Genomic DNA, 25,609 nt, shown 5'->3' with positions numbered 1-25,609 from the left:
CTTAAAATGACTTAAAATAAGAATACATCAAGTTACTATCTTAAATATAGAGATTAAATATGTTTTGATAATGAATAATATATAATGCAATCACATAAGTATACCATGTCAAGCCTGCTCTATAGTTATCAAATGTTTTATAGTAAGGAAGCAGATGTGTCCAAAAGCTTATGGGTTTAGGCCATACTTTGGGCAATATATTTCTTCACTCAAATGTTCTCTAATGCCCATAATTTCTTCACTATATATACATATATACACACACACACACAAATTTATATATATATATATACATATATATATATATATACATATACACACATATATATATACATATATATATATATATACATATATATATATATACATATATATATATATACATATATATATATATATATATATATATATATATATATATATATATATATAATGTTCTAAATTAACCATGAATATTTGCAGTTATGATCTGAACAAATAAAGCAAAAAAGGAACAGACTATTGTACTTGCAGAAATCCAGACTTACTGGAGTGCCCTTTACTACAGTTGAAATATGACCAGGGGTGATGCCTTCAGCGTCATGTCCAGGGGCCAGTCGCGAGAGACCAAAATCAGCTACTTTAGCAACAAATTTGAAGTCTAATAATATATTGCTTGCTTTAATATCACGATGAAAAATTGGAGGATTTGCTTCACTATGTAGATACAAGATGCCCCTAGCAGAACCCAGTGCAATGTGCAACCGCTTAGAAAAACTCAGAGGTTCTGTACATTTAGCTGCTTAACATATAATGGTATCAGTTTAGACATCAACTAATTAAAAATACAAAAAAAATCATTATTGTGGACGGTGCAATCCTATCATTAAAAATAACATAAGAGCTTACAAAACTAAGATCTATTAAAAATATATATTTGTTAAATGAAGAAAAGGAGGTCTAACCATATTATATTTAAGCAATGAAAGAAAATAACCTTTTAGAATATCTTTTGTCATTACAAATTTACAACATTAACATTTGATTACATTGTAAGGCATGCTGGCACCAGGCTAATATTGTTTATCTAAATTCTGAATTCAAAAGATTATGCTAACCACATGGTTGACCACCTACTCTATGAAAGATAGTAGTCAATCAACATGTGGCACCACAACTTTAACCCATAATAATTCCTTAGCTAGTAATTTCGATGATGAAAGGGAATTATGTGCATAATGCGGCGCTCATATCCTTGGACAGGAACCACACTTATCTCTACTTAGTTTTCTTGTTCAATCTTTCCAAATGAGGGTCATTCTTGAAACTCATTGATCAAGAAAAACAGGTCAAAGAAGGGGATTAAAAATTCAATTTGTTATCCTTACTAAAAGTATTACTAGAAAAGGAAATGGAAACAAGTAACCAAAATGCATCATAATAATGTTATAGAAAAACAATCCTACAATCAGGGTTTTTAATACTGTTCTGTACTGCCATGTACGGACGATACGTACCGGTCCACCAACTGATCGGCATGCGTACAACCCACTATCGGGAGGTATTAGGTATTTGGCGATGGCGAGGTGAGGTGAGGAAGAAGAGGACGTTTGAAGAAGAGGGAGAAGCATCAAAAAAGAGGACCACAAAGTCACCAATGCATTGTCACCGGTGTCTCGATGAACTTGAGCTCATCGAACCTTGGTACAAACTTGTCTTCCATCCCCTTTTCGATCCCGATCCGTCGCCGCCCTTCCTCGACGATCCCGATCCAGGAGGTAACGGCGAGGAGAGTCGTACCTCTTTTGAGGAGGAGTTAGAGGCGCAGGGATTGGGGGAGGCGGCGACGAGAGCAACGGAAGAGGCGACGAAGACCTGGCCTTGTTCATCTCCGAACGGTCTCCTTCATCCACTACCACTGCACGGAGAACATTCCGATGTCGTCTTTCTTCTCCCCACCTCCTTGACATCGAAGTCCGCAGCCGAGACGACGAGGAGAAGGACAAGGCGATGACGACAAGGCTAAAATTGAATTTTATATATTTTTTTAGGTATACCGCTCGATACCTTGTACCGTACCATACCAAGCAAAGCTCGGTACACCAGTACGACACAAGATTAAAAACCTTGCCTAGCATAAATATTTCTAAAAGCATGGCAAGAAAGGCACCATCATATATTACTAAATACCAATATGTTATTGTATAAACATATAGAACAGAGAAATGTGAAGCTCCATGATCATGCATTATAGAGCATGCATAGCAGCAATGTGCATCAAGTGGGCCTTATATATCCTTGGCACTTGACATGAAGATATAATGTGAAAGAACCTTAGATCTCAATCAAGACATGGTATGGTGATAGCTGAACTAAAAAAATCAAGAACATAAAAACCTCATTATTCCTTGACCTGTTTGACTGGGGTACTCTAGTTGACTTCAATAGCATACCAAGGTTCTTAGCTTACAACTGTCTTCGGCAATATGTGGTGAACTTATACTGTTCAATCTGAAAGAATTTATATATACCTCTCCCTCCGTAAATTTATCCATTCATGGTCATGCAACTTGGTCTTCTTTGACATACTCAACTACTAGGCCTCTTCAGTATTAGATGTCATCTAATGAGCATCTCTAATAGAGATCATAGTTCTCAGATCAACATTAAATGGTTATTTATGTGCCTTATATGTTAAGCTTCAAGGTCCATAGGCCTTGATTTAATTTAGGACAGATATAATATGGGGCTTTGCATTGATTGACATATTATACATTAACCTTTTATCAATTAGTGTCTTGAGCAGGTTGAGAAAGTAATTAGAAAACTTCTTTTTTATTTAAGTTTAAACGGTAATGAATCTTGTATGATGAGACTAGGGGATGCTTCGACAAAGGTTCTAAATACCATTCGATAACAGTTTTGACAACCTATCAAACCAAAGTATACTGAGATGACAAGCAAGGCGCTGAACTGTACTGTCAGTTACACTGAAAAAAGTAATAAATAGGTGTACCAAGAAGGTGAGAGATAGCAAGTTGTACAGTCCATAACCAATACTTGGTCGAACCATCGAAACAGTAAAGCCTCCTCGTTTTACTCCTTATTTGATTACAGGCTTCAGGAACCCTCAAATATCTTAAGAATCGCCTAGTTGAAGAAGTTTACCCTTTTTGTGAAGTGTAACGATGATGTCATTGATTACTCCCATATCGGAACTGGATAGATGTTGTGATGGTCTGTAGGGCTAGATGGATGTGCTATCATTAACTTACGCTTCAGAATTTAGACCACAATGTTTAAACTCACAATGCATCGATTCTTCTATTGGGTTTGGTTGTGAGAATAACCTAGGCCATTCAATTGCAGTGCAACCCAAGCTCAGGTGGGCTTGGGTTTAGATTTTAAAATTTTGATCAAGTTTAAGTTATTCTTTTTTTTGGGAAATGATAACTAGCGAAGGCGAGATTTGAAACCAGAACCTTGCGATGGTTTGTCAAACTCTTTATTAGCTATGTTAGCCAGTATCTTCAAAAAAAATTATTGGATGAGGTTTCAAACCCTCAACCTTTGGTAAATGGTCAAGCTTAAGTTGATGTCACATGGCTTCATTAAAATTTGTACTAGGTATAGTGTCAAGTATGAGGTACCTCTAGTTAACCCAACTCGATCTTCATGTTTCATTGGGAAAAGTTAGAGACAACTTGTAATTTCATTTGGGTGATCCTAAACAAATAATACAGATAAAGCAAGAAATAAAGAAAGAAAGAAGAAAAAAAAAAAGTACAAAATACATCAGTGGTCTCAGAAAACCCTAACAAAATAATCGAAAGAACACTATATAGTTGCAAGAATGCAAATATTAAGGCAAAGTCACATTTTATCTCATTCGAGATCCACCAACAGGTCATGTTAAACAAGTTGCGACCATTCACAAAATACATCAGTTGCAAACATGTTAAACAATAGCTTACATGAAAAAACCCTAATTATACATCAGGGGAACACTGATAAAACATTTAAAATCAAGTGAATGTGGACATGTTTCCTAAGCGCAAGTATTCTAGTTGCATCTGCTACTTACAGTAAGGATACTAAAATAGGTATCCTTACTGTAATCCTTCACACAAAATACATTGACAATGGGTTACATCTAGACAAACAGACAATCCTTCACACAAAATGCATTGACAATGGGTTACATTTATACACATGTAAAACAGAAATAACAAAAAAATAATTGCATACTAAAATACATTGACAATGGGTCCAATTACCCTATTTGCAATGGATATGATGTCAATATTGGCGTATCTTGTGTAGCAGTATGATAGAATTTAGAAAGAATCAATCACATACTTCATTTGAATAAATGAGATTGAGGGTGAGCCTTGGCTCCATAATAAGCCACCACAAACATGTTTTTAGTATCATGCTTTTGTGTGCTCAAGTCCTACAAGGACTAGTTTGTACAAATGATCCTATGTATCAAATTATTGGATGTTTATCTAATCAGCACAACTAAATTTTTTAGAGTTTGTGTGTTCCTCAGATCAAATACATTCAGAACTTCTATAATTTCTTGGTCGGAAGAATTGGACACGTGGATCTGTAAAGATCACCAGATTTAGTCTAGATCAGATACCTTGTCACTTGGTAACCATAAAAGTTCTATATTTTTCATATTTTCACACGCTTGGATCTAATTAGAAAAGCTTTAGAGCAAGATTCGTAATTTTGTACCGTACTAGAGTATTGAGCTCAGCTCAATACGTTACGATACTAGTATACCGAGAGGTATGCTCTAGCATACCGCTCGATATATAATAATAATAATAATAATAATAATAATAATAATAATGTTGCCTCGTTTCTTTTCCCCGCGAAGCCTCGACGATGTCACCGAGGCTTCTTCTCCCCCCGCGGATGAGGAGAAGTCACCGACGACGCCGAGGCCTCGTCGCCTCAGACAAGGAGGAGGTAACATCTCATCTGCGGCATCCGACGAGGGAGGGTGGCGACGGATCGGAATCGTCGAGGGAGAGCGACGTCGGATCTCCAAGTTCTCCCTTTTCTTTTCCCTCGGCTAATACCACCTGATAAAGGGCAGCGACTGTCGAAATTGACCGATTTCGCATGGTAACGGGGCGAAAACAGCCCCAATCAACGGTACCACCCGGTAGCAAGTGGTCTGCGTACTGGTCTACCAGCGGACTGGTACATGCCGCCCGGTATGGGAGATATCATTCGAAATTAAAAACGTAGCTTTGATGTACCCTTTCAAAATCTGGTCTTATATACTAAATTATCAAATCTGGACTAATCAGATGCACATCTAAATTCATAGAGACAGTGTGTTCAGATTGTTAATGAATTTGGTGAGATCCCTTTTAAGTTTGTCTCACTCCATCAGATTTAGTGGATGTTCATATTCTGAACTAATTTTAGCCTCTTTTTGGCTCTATATATTACACAAATTAGAAGCATTGTCTGAAGTCTGAAACAGATTGGATCTCTACTATACTGACTCAACTTTGATATGAACGTAGCTCAACTGGGTTGCAGCACTAATAAGACTAGTAAAGACCTCACCGGGTCGAACCCAATGCTTTCATAGTAGACCTAGGTTTAAGGGCCTAATAGGAAAGACCTACCCATGAATAAGACTAGTATGACTAGAGATGTATATGGCATAGAAGCATCACTCAGCTGGATCTCATGTGCATCATACTATGATCTGATTTAAGGTTATGTTTGGTCTTTGAACGTAAAGTTTTTAAGCAAGGAAGATTATCATACACCAATTTGGAAGATACTTGAGCCCATTTATAGGTTAAATGTATCTACTACTATTAACTTGAATTTAGGTACTTTTGGTCATACGGTTCTAGGCCTATTAAGTTAATAGGTCAGTTATCCCATTGGATTGGATTGTAATAGGCCTAAAGAAAAATACTTGGCATGGGACATACTAGGTAATCCATAGGTTCAATACCATAGCCAGATGCCAAAGGAAGTAAAATCCCATCTTATCCTAGATATCATCCTTACTATGCATTCTATTTTTTAATGCAAGCCAGAAGAACTTAGGGGCAGCATTGGCTTCTTTGATGAGTTTTGAAAATAATTTAATTCCTGTTGAATATAGATGGCAAAGTATTTTCATATATGGGTATAGCATAAGATAAACTAGGAGGACATTTGTGAATATGGAATTCACTTTTCATCAACTTATATGATTCTAAATCCCCATGAGCCTTACCTTGTTTAGGAACAGTATATGGAAGGGTGAAAGTCCAAATAAAGGTTCGTAGATACTAGAGACAGCTGAGAACTATACTTATCAATATTATTGTATTTTTCCTTGTTAATCTCTATTTCTATTCTACTGCCACTAGTCCTCTCTCAATTTCTCTCTTGAAGGATACCTTCTTTCTTAAAAAAAGGAAGTCCCTGATAGGAGGGAAAAATATTATCAATTATTTGACAAAACTAACCATGGTAATAAATGAGAATTTGTACATCTTGACAAGAAGATAAATACCCTGGCGAGGGTTATCTAAGAAAATCACAGATCGAGAAAAAAAAGGTATTAGATGTTCAATCACACCCTTGCCTTCTTACCCCTACCCTTCCCTCTCTTTCCAAAGTCAGGGGTGGTAAACAGTGAAGGATTTACATAGGTTAAAAGTACCATCAGAAAGGCCACAAAAAGGAGCAAAAAAGTTCTTGAGCAAAACTCAATCCCTTTTCAGGTAAATTTGGTGGACAACCCCTTTCTTGTACTTGATTGTTGTCGAGGGTTCAAGAATTTGTAACAGCGATCTTGGCATGAAGTGACACATGAGCATTCAATGCAAGAGAAATGACTATAATATTAAGACATGCGTTTACCTCTCTTCCAATATCAAGCTTCCTTCCAGAGTGAGATGGACATCTTACAAGATATAGGAAATATAACTTCTTGCACAATAATAGGGTTATCACAGTACATAGTGCATCTTTTGATGAGATAATTGTGGATTTTCCTTATATAAGACCTAATTAATTCTTGGTGGTGCTAGAGAGCTAGAAGTCTATACAGAAATATAGCTTCATAAACACTGCTGTGATTTTGACATAGGCATGTAAAATTCTTCACTATTACATAGATGACATTCTTTTTTATCATGTTCCCTGCTCTAGAGTGCTTGATGGAATAAGACTTTCATGGTCTCCCTTTGGCTTGTTGGATTCAAGTTTCAGTTGTCATTCTTGTTAGTAGCTTTAGACTATTCTATCAAGATGTGTAAGATTATGTCTCATGGAAATAAACTCTTTTGACCTGGACTGCTCCGACTAAAATCAAATGCTGGCACCTTGGGTATTAGTTAAAATAGCATGTGCCAACTTGTAAATTAACATAACATGTCATGATCCATGCTGACACATGCTAATTGGCAAAGTAATCCTTGGTGAACAGTATTGTCGCAATGTGAACCACATATTATGCTAGAATTAGTGAAAGCAAAACCTAAAGTTAGTGATAATATTAAATAAATGAGGGTCTCATTAAGAATCCAGTTGTCAACAGTCCCAACTTAGTGAAACAAAAAGTAAATTAAAGCAGAACCTCCAAAATCCAGACGAGTACTTTTCTATTTTTTAATTTGTTCAGTGTGAGATGTTCTTATGTAATTAAATTTTGATGCAATATTACAGAAATTATAGTTAATGCATACCAGAAAGGTGATCACGCAGAGTGCCATTAGGCATGAACTCATAGACCAGCATCTACAAGAAAGAAAGAAATGCTACAATGAGAAGGATACTTAATATGGAACATCAGTTGATTGGCCACCAACTACAATACAATGGCAGTGGAATGAACACCAATTAATTTAAATAAAACCATGGTTATATTACATGTTTTGAATAACTGTAGAAGTCAAACTTCAGTAGTACAAGAATGAGGACATTCCATAAAATTTGAATTATCTTGGTTTGATACTGGTTTCAAATATCGATCAGACTAGTACAGTAGTGGTATGCTGGATTTTATACCTACTTGTACCAATTGGCATCACTGAAAAATAATAAAAAAAACTCAAAAACCAACCAACACCAACCTAAATTGTCTGATACCAGTCCTTGATCAAGCAGGTACATACCGATCAGTATGTACGAGTTCAATCAGTATTTAATTTCTTGCAAGGGACAAGGTAGATTGGTTATGAAAAAATGCCAGCAGCTAGAATCCTACCAAGAATTATCATCACTAGTGAAAAATGTCAATATAATTTTCTCCTAGAAGAATGTATTTAAATCATTACACTGTTCAATCCAACATGTGCTATGTCTTTGTCCAGCAAAGCGGAATTGGTTCTTCAGTGAAAAATGATAGGATGTTCAGTGGGAGAACCGTAATTGAGCCACCTGCATGTTAAAGAAAGGCTACCAAACTAGTACAAATTAAGACATGAGTTGCCTATCTTTTTAAGCATAAATTTGTGCCAATTTTTAAATATAGGGAATACCAAGAAAATACTTATAATCCTGACTAAGAATGCATTATCAACCCAATTATGCAAACGTCAGACGGTGCAGACCTTTGTTAATATCTTGCATGCAACTATTAATGTCAAGTCAAACTTTAACAAGACACAGTAGATAACTGGGTTGACTTGAAGGCCTAAATAAATCTTCTAGGATGCATAATTAGTCTGGAAATCAGGACAAACCTGTTCATCTTGTTCATCGCAGTATCCAACTAAAGAAACTAAATTACGGTGATGCAACCTTGACAATAACTCTATCTCTGTTGAGAACTCCTTTGAACCTTGTACAGATCCTTCTTGTGCTCTTTTTATGGCTACAGGTGTTCCATCGACTAAAGTTCCTCTATATACTTTTCCATACCCTCCTTGGCCTACTTGCGTGGAGTTGCTGAAATTGCTTGTGGCTCGAGCCATGTCTTCAAACGTAAAGCATTTTACATCATTGATTTTAATTGAAGTTCTCATTGCTGCAAAAACAGATGGGAAAAGAAAAAGAGCTCAGGAAGGATCATTTCAGTGAACTTTCACAAATGAGTTACAATAATGTTCCTACTAGGAACCCACGTTGACCTTGAAATGATTGTTCACAATCCTCAAACAAGCACAAAAAAGTTCAATTTGGCCGAGTTCAGTTCGGACCAACAGGTAGCCCAAACCGAGAAGCGGACCGCTCCAGTTTGGGAAGTTCTGGTCTGACCTAATTAAAAAAATTTAAGACTGCTCCAACTAGGGCTCTCTTCTCTGTTCATGAGCCATCCGTTGCCTACCTCCTTGCTGCCCTCCAAGTGCTACCTCTTCCTCTTCTTCTCCTCCTCTTCCTCCACAACTAACTCTCTCCTTCCTCTTCCTCCTCGTTCTTCTCCCTCCTCATCGTTCCTTCCTCTTCCTCTACCATGTCCTCTTCCTCCAATGCCTCGTCTCCTTCTTCTTCCTCTTCAATACATATCGATGTACTCCGATACCTATTGGTAAGAATATGCACTTCCGGCTAGGGACTGGTACAGTACCCTCGTATAAACTTACTGATGAAGAACTAACAGGATCTTTTAGCCAACAGTGATGGTAGATTGTGTCAAACATGAATAATTGTCACAATTTAATAAAAAGATTGTAGACAAGGACAACCATTGCAATGAATGAGGCTATGATTAATTTAATAAGTTGCAAGCATGCCCATATAGATGTCATATCCAAAGAGTTCTTTAGTTATCCTATAAGTGAATACTAAGAGGTAATGAGAAACAAAGACCTTGTCTGTCAGAGATTTATGTAACTTTACAAGCCATAGTAATTCTTGAATCTTTATTACACTTCATGGGGCATCACATGCAATTCATAAATTCTCAGGAAAGTCAAGTTCTTTTGCTTTTTCAGTCATCATTATTCATTGCTAATTGCTATAATTTATTTGTGGCATAACAAATGAGGTTTCATTAAGGTCCACCTTTTTAGCCAAATGCTAAAGGGCTTAAAAAGTTACGGAATGAACCGAGCATTTTCACCTGTTCCAATTCAAGACATGGCTTACCATTCGATAAGCAGTACTGGATTTACTGAATGTTAAGGTATTTGTTATGTACCTGTATTATGCTAATAAACCTATCAACCAGTACCAGTATTAAACCATACTTTTTTTTTTGTATATAAAACCGACCTAAATCTCCTTTAAGACTCATCTGTGTCGCCTTCTCAGCCGCCAACCTTGCATCCCTCCACCTCTTATGATGGTGTATAGCTCTCTCTCTCTCTCTCTCTCTCTCTCTCTCTCTGTGAGTTGTACGGGTTTTGGCAGGTACCAACAGTACCAAATGGTACTCACACTTGGTCTATTAGTGGTACTGAACCAAGATTGTGATCCTTAGCACAAACAAATCAACTTGGCAAGAGCATGTTAGCACATTCTGGGCACCGCACAAGACTTCATACAGGTAACCCAGCAGACTAGTGCTAGTATGCTTTGATATTAGTTCTTGACAGAACCTTTTAGTTTCAACAAAAAAGACAACACTCGATAAGATAAAAGACCGTGCAAGTGATTTTGCTAGTAGGCTAGTAGAGCCAAAAAAATCATCTCATTGATCAGGAAAGGGTGGTTAACAATTGGCCCATACGAGTCACTACAGTCTCTTACATCATAAAGACTAGATGTTTAATTTGATAAGGTGACATGGATAATCACACTGTTGCTTAACACCTTGAATTTTCCTTTTTCTCCATTCTTAAGATTTTCATTTATTATATTATGCTTGTTGTCATTCCTAGCCTTCATTCTTTTTTCTTGTTTGGCATTTCCTTAGATAATAGTGGAGTTTCACCAGCCTTCCTTTTCTCAGATGGTTCATAAGGCTAAGATCAGCGACTTGGAAGGATCAAAACGTCCTCCCTAAATAACCTTAAATCTTATGTATAGAAAAGAAATTATAGTGTAGTTTCTCCAACAAGTATCAGAATTTTCAGAATCTAAGTTTTGAAGACATGAAGTTTGCAAGTATCACATGTCATATGCATATTAAAAAAGAAAATTACTAAATTAACTAAAAGCTAAGTTATATTCTGGAGTATACACTTTATTATAATTAGAGGCATAAAGTAAAAATAAATGTTTGGAACTGGGGCTCTACATGACATAGTGTAAGAGTGTGTAGCAAGAAGGCTTATGTACAAGATTTCTAAGATGTCGAAAAAGCACATATGGAACCTATGTTGGAGATTAACTTTCCTTCTAAACTAGATCAACCAATGACAAGGAAGCCGAGTACTATAAAATGTCAGAAGAATTTATCATATACCATTCATAAGTACAGAACCATTCAAAAACAAAGATTACAGAGCAAACAAATATCCACATCAGATTATGGTGATCAACAAAAGATATGATGAGAAGGGATTCACTAAATGGGCTTTCATCAAAGGAATGTGCATATAGTAATTTTCACAAAAATGGCATCCTAAATTCTGTGCAAGCATCTTCATGGAGCAAGTATGCCCTGAACTCTGAAGTATATTCCTAGAATAAAATGGAATATAACAAAGACTAAATTGACAACTATGAAGCAATACAGTGAAACAAGTCCAATTCACAAAAAAGGAAGACATTCAGCATAGGCAAATAGTTCAAACCAAACCAAGGGAGTAATGAATAGGCAAAAGGAGTGTTTTAGGCACCATTTATTTGGGAATTTTTTTTTATAACAACAGTTAAAATAGATAACAATCTCCCACACCAAAAGCTGCAGAAACCTTGGTAACTTAATAATGATCACCAGGGGCTCTTTTCAGAGTTAATTACACTTACATGATCGTTTTCTTGAAATGGCTCGATAACCACGATATCTTCTCATGATAAGTACTGTAACAGCTACAGATACAGCAATGGCACCAGCAACAGCACCCACCAAGATGCCTACCATAGCATTTTTGCTTAACCCTGACTCTGAAGCATCTGGAATATCTGCAACAGTTTTAAGAATAAAATCATTAATGACCTAATAATTATGTGAATCAAGGTTCCTAGAATTCCTTTTTCTTTATTTCTCATTCTTTCTTATTTCTCCTTCCTCTTCCTTCTTCCCTCCCCCTGCCTCCTCCACCCCGATCCCCTTCTCCCCCACTAGAATGGTGCCACAGTACATGCTGGCACACCATGCACCAATACGTCAACATGAACTGGATACATATCGATCTAGCCATCGACTGGCATAGGTCTGATATCCAAAATTTCTTGGTGCACAGAATGAATCAAGTTCTTAAAACATTATGATTATATCCTCATGGTTTTTTGAGAGAAATTTTTTGAACCAAATTTATGACTGATAACCACAAACTCTTCTTTAGGTTTTATTAATTTAAAAACCTTCATAAATTTATGCTATTTCATTACCGTAGTTGCAGTTGAGTATATATCAGAAAAGGATTCTCAACTGTGTAAATAAAGGGGATAATTTAAGTCACTGTCTTTTGTTGGACTAAATAGGGTGACCAAAAGAACGAAAGGAAAAGCTTTAGAGATTGGAACTTGCAATAGAGAGCACAATTTCATTGTTAAAAATGCAGTAACCATACTCATAAAGGAGGTAGTAGTTGCTAGAGGCAATAAGAGTTACAGTGAAATTGTTCCAAATGCCACTGCCGATAACATCTGCAATTATTTTGGTTGCTGAGATAGATTTATTGAGAAACACAGTCCTTTGCAGTAGTGGAAGCAAACTGAAGGGAAGGCAAAAGCACAAAAAGTGGATCACATTAGTTCACAAGTCACAGGATAAGTGATACTTTCGGTAATGGCTGTAAGAGGAATGACTCTGATGGTGGCATTGGACAGGTATAGATCATCAGATCACTCACTTTAGTTAATAAACCTAATAACAAGTCTTTCTTGGAGTGGAGAATATATGATTTTTTTTCTTGTTTCATATGCAACCAGCACCAACTGTGACAAAAAAGTTTCTCTCCTGAGCATTTTATCCCATATATAAACATATACAACTGTGGACTGAAGTTTCGCCCAGCTCGGTACGAAACGGGTGGTCTGAACTGGTTCAGAGGTTGCCCCCATTTCAGGCTGTCCAGTCCGACCAGTAAAAAAAAGAAAAAAAATATTCCACGGGTTTAAGGCTCACACTTGCAAGCATTTTTCCTCGTGCTTGTACCCGCCGTCTGTCGCCCGCCATCGATTTCAGGTACACCTCCTTTTCTCCTCTTCTTCCTTCCTCTTCCTCCTTCCTCTTCCTCCTCTTCGTACACAATCATATGTTCCTTCCTCTTCTTCTTCCACTTCCTTTTCTAGTCTTAGGTGCATTGTATCATGTATTGGTACACTAGTATTGACCGATACGTATCATGTGTTGGTACACCGATACGTATAAATTCGACCAGGGACTAATATGCCTAGTCCGTACGAGAAGGCAAACCTTGGATACAACTATGTTTGAAGACATCTCTTATGAGTTGTTGTTCCGCATTAGTTTTTACAATAGTTGAGTTGCTAGAGTCCCATATTCACAAGAGATGTGCATTCACATAGAATCTCTTCATTTTTCCAATTTTTTTGGCTATCTAGGCTGCCAAACAATGTTTTAAAAGTTGCTAATGTTAAGTACAGCAATACATTAAGATGGTTTAAGAGGACTCACCACTTGCATAAGATCCCAATGTGAAGTTAAGGAGCTCATATGGTCCAAAAACATCTGAAAGTGTAATCTCCCATCCAGCTAGGATGCCTCTGAGTCTCAAGATTTCACTTACATTGAAAACACTGACATTACTAGGAAATAACTTTAACTGCATGTTCAGCCTCGGTCCACTTTCCCATATAAAGGAGTCAATATACAATTGATAGACAAACAGGTGGAGGAGTGAAGTCAGGTTGATCTCAAAATCATTAATATATGAACGAAAGTCTGATATTCCTGGGCTTTTCAACCGAAATCCAACTCCAAGTGGTACAGCGCACAAACATTGCATAGGAGATAATGGATTGTGCTCATAATCTTTATCCACTGGGCATCGCCTACACATGATTTTAGACTTTGTTGAATTTCTAGATGCTTCGCTTATAGTCTTCAACTGACAAAAATGGACTATATCGAGTTGGTTTTCACTGTCACAGACAGGATTTCCATATAGCCTGCACATGATTGTGAACAAACAAAATGTGCTCTTTAGGCAAAATGATTTGAGTCAGAAACTGCAAAGATGGATGTCAAAGTCTATTTACATAATAAAAGCTACTTCAACCAAAAAGCTTTGAAACAATAGTTATGGTAACCTTCTTTATCTTAGGAGTAAGAGTCATATACGATTATAAAACATCAAAAGAGAAGTTAAAAAGTATCAAAGGTGAATATATCCACATGAAATGCTTTATAAATCATAAATATAGAAAAATCATTTTATTAAAAGTCTTGGCTACATTTCATGTCATGTAAGCAAAAGAATAAGATTATAGGAATTCAAAAACTTGACATTTCCTTTTTTCCAGCATCCTTAAAGTTATTATCTTATGGACAAAGAAAAAGAATAGTCCACCCCGGGGATATATTTCACAAAATTATGACGGTTTTATTGTGTAAAGTTAATATTTCAATTTTTTTAGTTCATTAAATTATTATTGAGGTAAAATAGACTACAGTTGCCGTTGTATATGAAGGTTAACAATTAACTGCAGTGTCAAGGTAAGATTGGCATAGAAAGGGGTTTCCATTACCAACCTTGTCGACTATAATGCCTCACAGCAAAACAGCATAATATGGGACTCACAGATCTACCACTAAGCTTGAAATTGCAGCATCAACGACTCCAAATTGGTGCAAGCCATAACGAGTTTGACCCAATTGACATTATAAATCTTGCTTGTCGATCAAGAGGGTTGACAACCAATCAGAAATTTTTGGTCAAATCTTCCAAAACACTTCTCAATCAGAATTTTGCCATATAATGTCCCCATATTGCTTGAAAAAAACTTGGATCATATGCTTCAGGTACTTGCTGGCTTGCAGGCAACTACAGTCAGCCTTTTGGACAAGAGGCTAAATTAAAGACAGCTATTACATGAGACTTGACCTAGGAACATATGAGTTTCAAAGACTTGCACAATCATGATGACATGATTAACATCCCACTTTATCTTACCCCAAGTCGAAGACAAGATGTAAGCAATCAGAAACCATTGGCATCATGGCATTCTAAGTAGGAAATTTCAAATTGAAATTTTCTTAGGATCTTACCTACAGGGAACATTAGAACCAGAACCAAGCACTCATAAATTTGAAACCACTAAAGATGTTAGAAATGAAGATATGAAGCTCATAAAAATGACTGATTCAACCTAAATAGCCAAGAGTGGTTGCAAACATGGATTCAGGTATGTGTTTGGATTTGAGTAAGTAATAAGATTTGGATTTGAGTAAGTACTTAATTATATGTGCATATGTAAGTGTATAATGTGCATCTTTCAGCCAAGAAATCACTTTGTCTTTGAGTGAAAAAGGAAGTTTAATGGCAACGCTTGCCATGCCACTGGGAGTAATTTACATTATGTCTAGGATGATATTTGATAAAAAATGTCATCAATATTGTGCAGAGCCATTATTTGCCAAAATCTTCCCGTGTCTGTGTGTCACTAATTTTTAAAATCTAGATTTCATCAGGTACATATTTGTTGTATTATGTTTGCAGAAATGAATCCTAAAAGAGTACGCAATCTTTGTCTCGGTTCATCCTTTTGTTTTTTTTTTTTTTTTTGCATTCAACAAACTTTTTTATGTAAAATAGAAAGGTTTTTGAACTTAATACTGTAAATGGAGCCATGTATATTAATTTAAAGAATACACTTCTGGATAAATTGAATAATAAATCCAAATATTAGGAGTTTATAAATGTTTATATTGTATATTAAGGATTTAAAGATCATTCTGATCCAATTTGGTGTCCTATCAAATCATTATGGTATTGATATTACCAGGCAGCACACCAACCTGTACTACTCAATACCATTGAATAAAATTAAATATCAAACCAATATTGAGATGAATATTTTGACACTAATATTGGGTCAGACCGGTGAATACCAGTTGATACATATTTATCCAATCAATATATAAATCTTGATAAATATGAATATTCCTATAAAGCTTCTAAATTGTGCAGATTCTAGAGCAAATGCGATAAAGTTTATGCAAGAATCATGCCACTATGGATTTAACTCATTATGTAGGTTACAGATGAGATCCAAGAACAAAATTTGGTAATATTCATTTAAGGGAGAAACGACTATAGTTGTAATATTTCAAAGATTTACTAGCTTTCAAACTGCTGTAACAGCATCTCACTAGTCAAAAATCAGAGCTCAGACCGTAATGTGTATGATCTGGGCTGATTAAGTATGCTCTGCACAATTTGGCAATACTAATAGCTCCTTATTTGTAGCACATTTAGAGAGGGCCATGACAGAGGATCAAAGAGGAGCAGGTGGAGGTAAGGGGAATTAACAAAGTGGATTGAGTTTAGGTTTGTTTTGAGAGAAACCTTTAACCTCCAGGGAGACACAACAGATTGTGCTTGGAAGGAATTCTTTGTATGGCTCCCCTTTTCTAATTAACCATAAAGAGTAGCAATACAGAGGAGTAAATCAACTCCTATAACAGTGCAAATGCCACCTCCTCCACAACTTAATCCACAACCCTATTGCTTTTAGTTTAGCTGAGCTAAAGTGGACCAAGAATAGGTTTGTTTAAAGGGAAACCTTCAACCTACAGGGAAACACAAGATTATTCTTGAAAGCATGGTTCTAAATTCTAAATACCACCTGGACCTGTCCATACTGGGCAGTGTATATTGTTTGAACAGCAAACTGCCACATAGACCAGCCCTTTTCAGGTGCTCCAGTTCGGTTCAGCCTCTCACCTGCCTCCCTTGTGACCCCTCATGATGCCCACCTGCCTCCTGACCCCACCCGCTCCCTGCCAACCGTAGTGCTCCTCTCCCTATTACTCCACTTCCTCTTCCTCCTTGTCCTTCCCTCCTACTACTACTACTACTACTCTTCTTCTTCAACTTCTCCTCCTCTCCCCCTTCATGGTACTGCAACATTTATTGGCATACCATTTCACATAGCTACCCTTCCTTTCAGATTAACCATATATAGGGTAACATATAACAGTGGTAAATGAAAGCCTAAAACAGTGCAACTACTGCCATTTAATGCTAATGGCCTACCCCACAACTTAATCCACTACCCTGCTGATTTTTCAGTTTAGCATTACATTTCGGACTTGCTAAAATATGACAAAGGTGCATGTTAAGCAAGCCTGGAATATCTGTTTTTTCATTTAATGTTTCAGATTCTTTTAAGAATGACCAATAGAGAGCAGTTAAAACCTTGAAATACCACAGAATCCAAGTAGCTTTACTTTCCCTTTCTTTGCTTTCTTTGCTATTTCTGTTCCTAGTTAAGCATAGATTTAGCATAACCAAATCCATGCACTTCGCGCCTGCTTGAATGCCCTTGTGCCATGAAATGAACATCATCACATCTAGTACACAGAACTTTCTGAAAAATGAGCACAAAAAGTTCTAGGAGAGTGAAACAAAGGCCAAAGAAAGACTAGACAAAAATAATAAGAAGAATATGATTCCCTTTTTTTTCTTTTCTTTTTTTCATATTAAGTTTATAGCAAAGTCAAATGAAGGCAAAGATGCAAAGTATCCACAGAATGGATGTAAGTGCATTGTCAAAAAGTGCACCTGGGTGCAAAGAGGCTTACAGGTCTCACAAATATGCATTGGCAAACCCAAGAATTCATGTGCTATCACACCACCTATTAAGTGGATGCCAAAATGATGAATACCATCAGCTGTGTTGGCTGGCATGGCTAGTGTGCTACTGAAACAAAAAAGAAACAATAAACGAGAAACATTGCACATACTGAGCCTCAATAGTGAATCAGCTTGCCGGTTTTGCTCAATATGATGAATGGCCTGACTTGAATACTTGGGCACACCTGTCATAGTCCCTATGAGCTAATAGGCACACTTAGATCTAATAAAAAATACTTCTTGATCTTCATACTTATTTATAACCTTGAATTTAATTGACCCTTTGTATTTTGCATTTTTTATTGTGAGAATATGTTGCTCGAGAAGATAATGGAAACTAAAACTGGACATTTTACAATTCCTATGAGATAAATGGCCCGCTTCTTTGTTCTAATAAAAATTACTCCTCGATCTTTCTATTTATCAATGATCTTGTATTTATTTAATTTCTAAGATCTTTTTTATTTTTTAATTGAGAAGATTTGTTGTTCAAGAAGATAACAAAGACTAAGATTGGACATTTTAATTTGTTTAGATAGAAATGGAAATCAAACTGCTACAATCATCCCTCTTTATTTAGCTTTATTTTTCTGTTGTTCTTTTGCTATGATGCTTCTTCCTTTTATTTTTTGTGTTATCATTTGGCACTTTATTTTATGCTGCTAAACCCCTATGCTTCACTTCTTTCCAGAAACCACTACCTCTGCTTCCCTTACTGCTGCCCTTGCCATTGTTCTTTCGAAACAAGTGTAGATGCTCCACTTCTTCTTCCTTCTACTCTCTTGCTGTTGCAGTTAATGCTCTTTTTTCTTTTTCTTCCTACTAATATTCTGCTGATGTGTGCTATTGTTTCATTCATGCATATGTGGAAGATATGTCTCTTTGTTAAGGCATGCCTAATTCTTCCTTGCTATTGTTCCATTTTCGTGTATGTGGAGGAATATGTTGCTTTGATAAGGCATTCCTCACTCTCAATGCCTGAAGGCCCTAAACTCCAACAGGTATCAGTACCTCAATCTGCCTAGCGTGTTCAACTTTTTGGCACAAAAGATCTCCAAATACACAACTTAGAAGTTAACAATATACTTTCACACTTGTCTCGACTCATGGAACTGGTACAAATGAATAATACTTGATATACGTTGATGTAAATTGGCACACTCAATACAGCATCTAACCTGCACAACTATTGGTGATGACAGAATAGACAAGGTGTTGGGACTGCTCAACAAGGATAGCACAACTATGTGATACTACAGTTTATGCTAATATATTTGTATCATGGTGCTATCATCTAAAATTTACATACAAGCTTTTGCCAACCATCATATCAGTATAACAATCATTACAAAACTAAGCTCATGAGCAAGACAAGAATAAGAGAAAGCATCTTAGAGCAGAGGGAGAGAAAGGAGACACGCAGATCTTGATACTGGACCTATAATGGTCACCGTCCAGACCAGAATGGGTTTGATACAGCGGCATCCCAAAAAACAGTATGCGAACATACCATCACCAAAAAGAGGCAAGAGGAGGAGAAGGTGCGTGGCAGAAGGAAGAGGAGGAGGTAGTGGAGAAGGAGGACGAGGATGAGGCGGAGGCGGAGGAGCAGAGTAGTAGTAGTAGTAGTAAGAAGAGGAGTAGGAGAGGTACCAAGCAACACAACGCAAATAGGGAATCAACTAATCAAGAGAAAGCAAGTGAGAGAAAAATATGATATTAGAAACTATTAAGACAGCAACAGCAAAAACATTGAAATGAGAGTGGGCTTATTACCCAAATTTTGTGGGTAACCATATGGTAACTTGCAGACTGGACCGGACCAGGTGAAAATTCTTGATCCATGTGCTAGTGAATCAGTAAATGGCACCTGATAAAATCCACCTGGGGGGAGATTTTGAATCATGAACAATACGAAGTATATCCATGTGCACATAAATCAATAGTCAATACCAAGGTTCTAAATTTCGAATGATACCGCTTGTACTGAACAATACGTATCGGTCCGCCAGCAAACCGGCAAGCGGACCACCCGCCATTGAGCGGAACACTTGATATTGCCCCAAAACAAGTCGGTAACAGTCAATTTCAACCGTGACCACCCATTACCAAGCGGTATCAGCCTGGCTACGGTGAGGGAAGAAGAAGCGTCGAGGGAGAAGGAAGAAGGAAGAAGAAAGAAAGAGCATTTAAAGAAGAGGGAGAATCGGGAGAACCACGACGTTTCCCGATGCGGCACCGCCCTCCCTCAATGATCCCAATCTAGGAGGTAACGGCCAGGCGATGGCTAGAGCAACAGAAGAGGCGGTCTCCTTCATTGCCTCGTTTGCGATTTTGTGGCTTCTTCTTCGTCGAAGGCAGAAAGCGTCTACGGCCTTTGACGTCTTCGTTGCCTTCTTCGCCGAACACCGTAGATGAGGAGATGAAGAAGACTGTGTTCTTCTCCTCGTCTAAGGCGACGAGAAGAGGAGGTGACGTCGCCGAGACAGCATACGCCACCTTTTTAGATTTTTTTAATATTATTTTTATATTATATATATATATATATATTATTTTTTTTTTTTTTAGATGTACCATTCGGTACGTCCTGGCATACCGCTCGGTACTCCTGTACCATACCATACCGAGTAAATCTTGATATACCAGTACGGTACAAAATTTTAATCCTTGGTAAATACATCATAAAAAATCTGGATTAGGAGAGATCTAGGATGATATTGAGTACATTCACATGCCATAGCTCAATACATCATATAAAATCTGAATTAGAACGGCACTAGATAGGAACCTTATAATCATAACATTTGCAGCGGACAGGTAAAATAAAACAAAGGGAGAGAAACTTCCCTTCAAAAAGGAAAAACAAAAAAACTTTATGTAGATGGAGACAAAGAAGAGAAAATTAGCAGGAAGCATGATACGAATTATGAAGCACATCTACATACATGTAAATCATGACAATCTGAAGATCTTAAATATTAAGCCAATAGCACAAATAATGCTTAAAAATCAACATACAAGATTGTGACATTTGCAGGAGGACTGTAATCATCTGATATATCAGTGAGAGAATTGTTCTGGAAGTCCCTACACAGCATACAGAATTTGTCAGATAGTAATTCATAAAAACAATAAGAAAAAAATAACTATATTTTCTTTCCATAAGGTCATACAAGAGAAGAGTGTCATTTGTGTTAAAAGTCATATTCTGCCAAATAGAGGACGGAACAGAGCCAGTAAGTAGATTGTTTGCAAGGGACCTGCAAATTAAAAGAGATGACAGCAAGTAACAGAATATGGTATATAAATATAATGATACACATGAACCATCCAAGTAATGGAGTTACGTTCATGGCAGAGTTTTACCATACACAAGGTTGTAGATTTCTTCAAAAGAATGAGAAATACAAAAAAAATAATAATTCAGATAAAATGCAAGATAAATTTTACTTACAATTTTTGGAGTTTAGGCAGTCCAGAAAAGGTTAAAGGTATAGTTCCATTAAGGTAGTTATGTGATAGAACACTGCCAAAATTTTAGAAAGTAAGGGACCACAAGAACTCATCAATGTTATAGGAAATTTTAATTCATACCCATAAAGCATGCAAATAATGCCAATATGAGAAATGAAAACAGGAGTGCATATACAAGAACAGTGGAAAAAATTACATGCCAGGGTAGAGAAATATGACATACATGGTAGTTATATCAATCGAAAGTTTAGATGGTAATGGCCCCTTCAACTGGTTCCAACTGAGATCCCTGAAATATGAATGCGATGAATAATTCCTTAGAAAAAAGTAAAAAAAAAAAAATAGCATACCAACTGATAAGGACATTTAATCCTACATTGGTTGAAGAGTAGGTGAACAAAGGACTCATAAGTCTACCAGGTCACTCTTACCCTCAGACTTGGCTAGACAAAATTAGAATACGAGATTGAGAGCAAATATAAAGAAAATAATATGGTTCCACTTCCATGTGCATAGTTCATGCACGTGCAAACAGAATAAGTCCGAATGTGGATAAAGATACAGCAAGAAAAGAGAATATGGAAAAACATCACATGCTAGACTTCTATGATATCTGTTGTCCAGCAATGATACCTTGGTGAAAAGTTTGATACATAATAATATGATAACAAAATTTAAGATGATAGAGTCAAGGGGTTAGAGAGCATAACAAGCATCAGGCTTCCAGTGACAAGCTATCAAGTTGATAGTATCAACCAAGGTATGCAATTTCGTACTGTACCGGAGTTTCGACGTTCGCTCGGTACGGTACGAAACTATATACCGAGTGGTATACCGCTCGGTATATATATATATATATATATTATAAAGGCGACGTCGCAAAGCCTCGGCGACGTCACCTTTTCCTTCTCCCACGCGGGGCAACGTCGCCTCGTTTATATATATATATATATATATATATAAGGCGACATCGTCGAAAAAAGCGATGTCGCATCGCCTCGACAACGCGACGTCACCTGTTATAAAATATTCTTTTTTGTTTCGCTCGATAACGAGCGGTCCATGTACCGGTAAGCTGACGGACCGGTACGTGCCGCCCGTACCGAACGGTATTATTCGAAATTACATACCTTGGTATCAACTATCAAATAAAGGAACTTATTAACTTGAAAGTTTCATTATAAGTGACAGGTTTTGCTCCGAAATGACAAAACCATATGGGTATGCCCACCGTCCAAAGCGGACAATTCCTTGCGAGCCTACGAGCCACACCAATGGTTAACTTATTACTGACTTAACTAATTTTGGAGAAATTGCAATATTGGATTATGTCTGGGTTGGACAAAATTAGAATACAAGATTGAGACAGCAAATATAAAGAAAATAATATGGTTCCACTTCCATGTGCATAGTTCATGCATGTGCAAGCAGAATAAGTCAGAATGTGGATAAAGACACAGCAAGAAAAGAGAGTGTATGGAAAAACATCACATGCTAGACTTCTATGATATCTGTTGTTCAGCAATGATACCTTTGTGAAAAGTTTGATACATAATAATATGATATCAGAATTTAAGATGACAGAGTCAAGGGTTAGAGAGCATAACAAGTGTCGGGCTTCCAGAGACAGGCTATCAAGTTGATAGTATCAACTATCAACTATCAACTATCAAGTAAAGGAACTTATTAACTAGAAAGTTTCATTATAATATGAGCTTATTCTTGGTCACTCTGATGAGAATTTGCAGACTTACAAATAGCCCAGTCGAGGTATCTGACTCAAATCTGGAATAGCTCCTTGCAAGCTGCAGTTTCTGAGACTCCTGGAAAAATTTAAAATACAATATCTTATTGTCAACGTTTTGAAGACTAATCACATCCATCTATGAAGCTGAAAAGTACGCAACAAGTTGTTAAAGGAATAAATATGACAATTAAACAGACAAGTCTAGAGATATGGCCAATTTCTTTTCATCTCCAATCCATAAACATATGAAACAGAACATAACCAAGAACAAATCATTTTAAGATTCCACGGAATGTACCTCCAACACAACTAAGAACACATCTCATTTTAAGGTACCAGGAAATGTACTTCCAAATTGAGAAGATAATATGAATTAGTGAAGAGAGATGACATATAAGCAAGGTCAATAAAACAACCCACTTAAATTCTCGAACTGCTTAGATGATTGTGTAGCTAAACAGAAACTATGAGAATTTTAAAAACATCGTTTAAATCTGAATATATATATTTTTTATGGATAGCAATAACAGCAAGGTAATTAGTTTTTAATCAGTTATTCTTGCTTACAAGATATTGCAGGTGATATTTTATATATGGATAGTTTTCATTGCTTGTTAGACAAAGTTTCTTTTAGTTAAATACATGCATTTTTTGAACTTCATGTTAGCACGAGTATGCTACAAAAAGAGGAATATATGGGATGATATACACTCAAACCCAGTGTTCATTTTGTCATTAAGAAACAGTCTGTTAGATTCATTAGCAATGTTTCTGCTCACTAACATTTCAGTAATTTGACTGTTCACTGTCATGCAATTACTACATGTATTAATTTATCTAGGGTCAGTATGTAATACTTGTTAAAAAAGAAATCTATTTGTTGGATACTTTTCTCCCTACTACGCCCTACAACCACATATACTTCCACTATTTGCCTTTTCCATGCTCTCTCCTCCCTCCTTTACTGCTTTGACTCTAGTCATTTTCTTCTTTTTTTTTAATGCAACTCTTACAAATTGTTTCACCATTCGCCTGAGGACTTACTGGATCATTAGTACTGGCCACAGTTGGTGCATTAGTACTGGCCACAGTTGGAGAATAATTTTCATAATTCAACATTTTGTCATCCAAATGCCAACAGACCAGGGTCTGCCCGTACCGAACCGTACCGCCCAGTACGGGCGGTACATACCGGTCCGACAGGTTGTCGGTACGCGGACCGCCTGTTACCGGTCCGAGTGCACTACAGCACCGTAGCACTGTAGCAGTGCACTGTAGCACAGTGCTACAGTACTCGACACACCTGGGTGTACCACTCGGTATACCATACCATACCGGTACCGAGCCCAGATCGAAATACCGGTACGGTACGGTATTGCGAACCTTGCAACAGACCACCTCATAAAATACCTGCATGGTTCCCTTTATGGCTATACAAAAAGATATTCCAATTCATAAGGGAATGTCATTGCCATAAACAATTAGAAATTATTTGAAGAAAAAGTTCACATTAGGGATCAACAGGTAACATCAAACTACTTTGAATTTGGTGGAGAACTAAAAGGATCAAGATGTGGAAGACAGAACGGATCTACTATTTCTGTCTATGGCTGGCTTATTTGGTAGTAGAGAAACCAAGTTACCAAATATCTTTTCAAAGTGGTTCTCTGGTTGTCCAATGAAAGTGCAGGACAGCAGCTCAAAATCAGGTCCAGTCGAACGTGCAAAGGCTGCTTAGCTTAAGGAAATAGAGCCATTCCTTGAGATGCAAGCTACTTCAGCTTGCTGGCTGGACACTTGGTCAATCTTAGTGGTTTTCAGGGTTTAGCTTTCACCAATTCCAGATATGTCGGCAACTAGACTACATGTTACAGCTTCCCATTTCATTTGGTAATATGAAATCAAAATTTAAATTCAAGGCAGAAAATTAAGGCCTTACAATTTTACAAGCATTGTCATGTTGCTGAAAGAAGCTGGAATGGAACTGCCACTGAAATTGTTATTATCAAGCTGACTGCAAACAGAGACAAAATAATTACATCAGTTGAGTCGAAAAAGGATATTTTTTTGCTCAAAAATGTAAATCCTATCAAGACAACTCTTGGAACAATTTTCTTTGAGCATGCATGTGGCTTTTGTTATGTTGTGTGAAGCACTGGTGAGGAATGAGTTTTACCATGTGACAGCAGCAATGATCCTTCCAACAGCCTCGTGGCAAACACTCATCAACTACAAAAGCTATAAACTCCTCTATACTATGAAGGTTTTCTTTCTGGAAGATTTACCTCTAAGAAGATTTTGTCATTTGTTCCTGTGACCCTGCTTTCCCAATCCTCTTTCTAACCTGCTGTTTTTCCCTATTTGTAGTGCTTAATTTCATCCTTACAATGAAATATGAGTGCTAGGCCTTAGCTAGTAGACATACATATAGACATTATTCACTAATGTAGATAAGGCTTGCAAAGGAAGTTACAAGGTAGGAATTGAACTCTACACTGTATGGTTCCTGTAATGCTGAGTCTATTTCTTTTTCTTTGTGTGAAAGCAAAACTCCTGT

The 25,609-nt window shown here is 36.9% G+C and overlaps 1 protein-coding gene across 9 annotated transcripts in view; it reads right to left on the bottom strand.

Moving 5' to 3' along the window:
• LOC103980463 (probable LRR receptor-like serine/threonine-protein kinase At1g06840) overlaps positions 1 to 25,609 on the bottom strand; it is a 39,655-nt gene that overhangs the window by 4,358 nt on the left and 9,688 nt on the right. For all 9 annotated transcript variants that reach the window (XM_009396896.3, XM_018825364.2, XM_065147680.1 and 6 more), the window contains 11 exons: positions 24,992 to 25,066; positions 23,060 to 23,128; positions 21,529 to 21,594; positions 21,286 to 21,357; positions 21,005 to 21,091; positions 20,850 to 20,918; positions 13,649 to 14,142; positions 11,812 to 11,967; positions 8,700 to 8,983; positions 7,701 to 7,752; positions 528 to 778 (listed from right to left, as the gene is read on the bottom strand). In XM_009396896.3, the coding sequence (XP_009395171.2) occupies positions 528 to 778; positions 7,701 to 7,752; positions 8,700 to 8,983; positions 11,812 to 11,967; positions 13,649 to 14,142; positions 20,850 to 20,918; positions 21,005 to 21,091; positions 21,286 to 21,357; positions 21,529 to 21,594; positions 23,060 to 23,128; positions 24,992 to 25,066 (1,675 nt within the window). The remainder of the gene's footprint in view (positions 1 to 527; positions 779 to 7,700; positions 7,753 to 8,699; positions 8,984 to 11,811; positions 11,968 to 13,648; positions 14,143 to 20,849; positions 20,919 to 21,004; positions 21,092 to 21,285; positions 21,358 to 21,528; positions 21,595 to 23,059; positions 23,129 to 24,991; positions 25,067 to 25,609) is intronic.

The sequence above is a fragment of the Musa acuminata genome, chromosome BXJ3-4, assembly GCF_036884655.1.
Source record: "Musa acuminata AAA Group cultivar baxijiao chromosome BXJ3-4, Cavendish_Baxijiao_AAA, whole genome shotgun sequence".
NCBI classification, from domain to species: Eukaryota; Viridiplantae; Streptophyta; class Magnoliopsida; order Zingiberales; family Musaceae; genus Musa; species Musa acuminata.
Note: the sequence above shows the minus strand (reverse complement) of the source record. Positions and strands in the feature narration are given on the sequence as shown.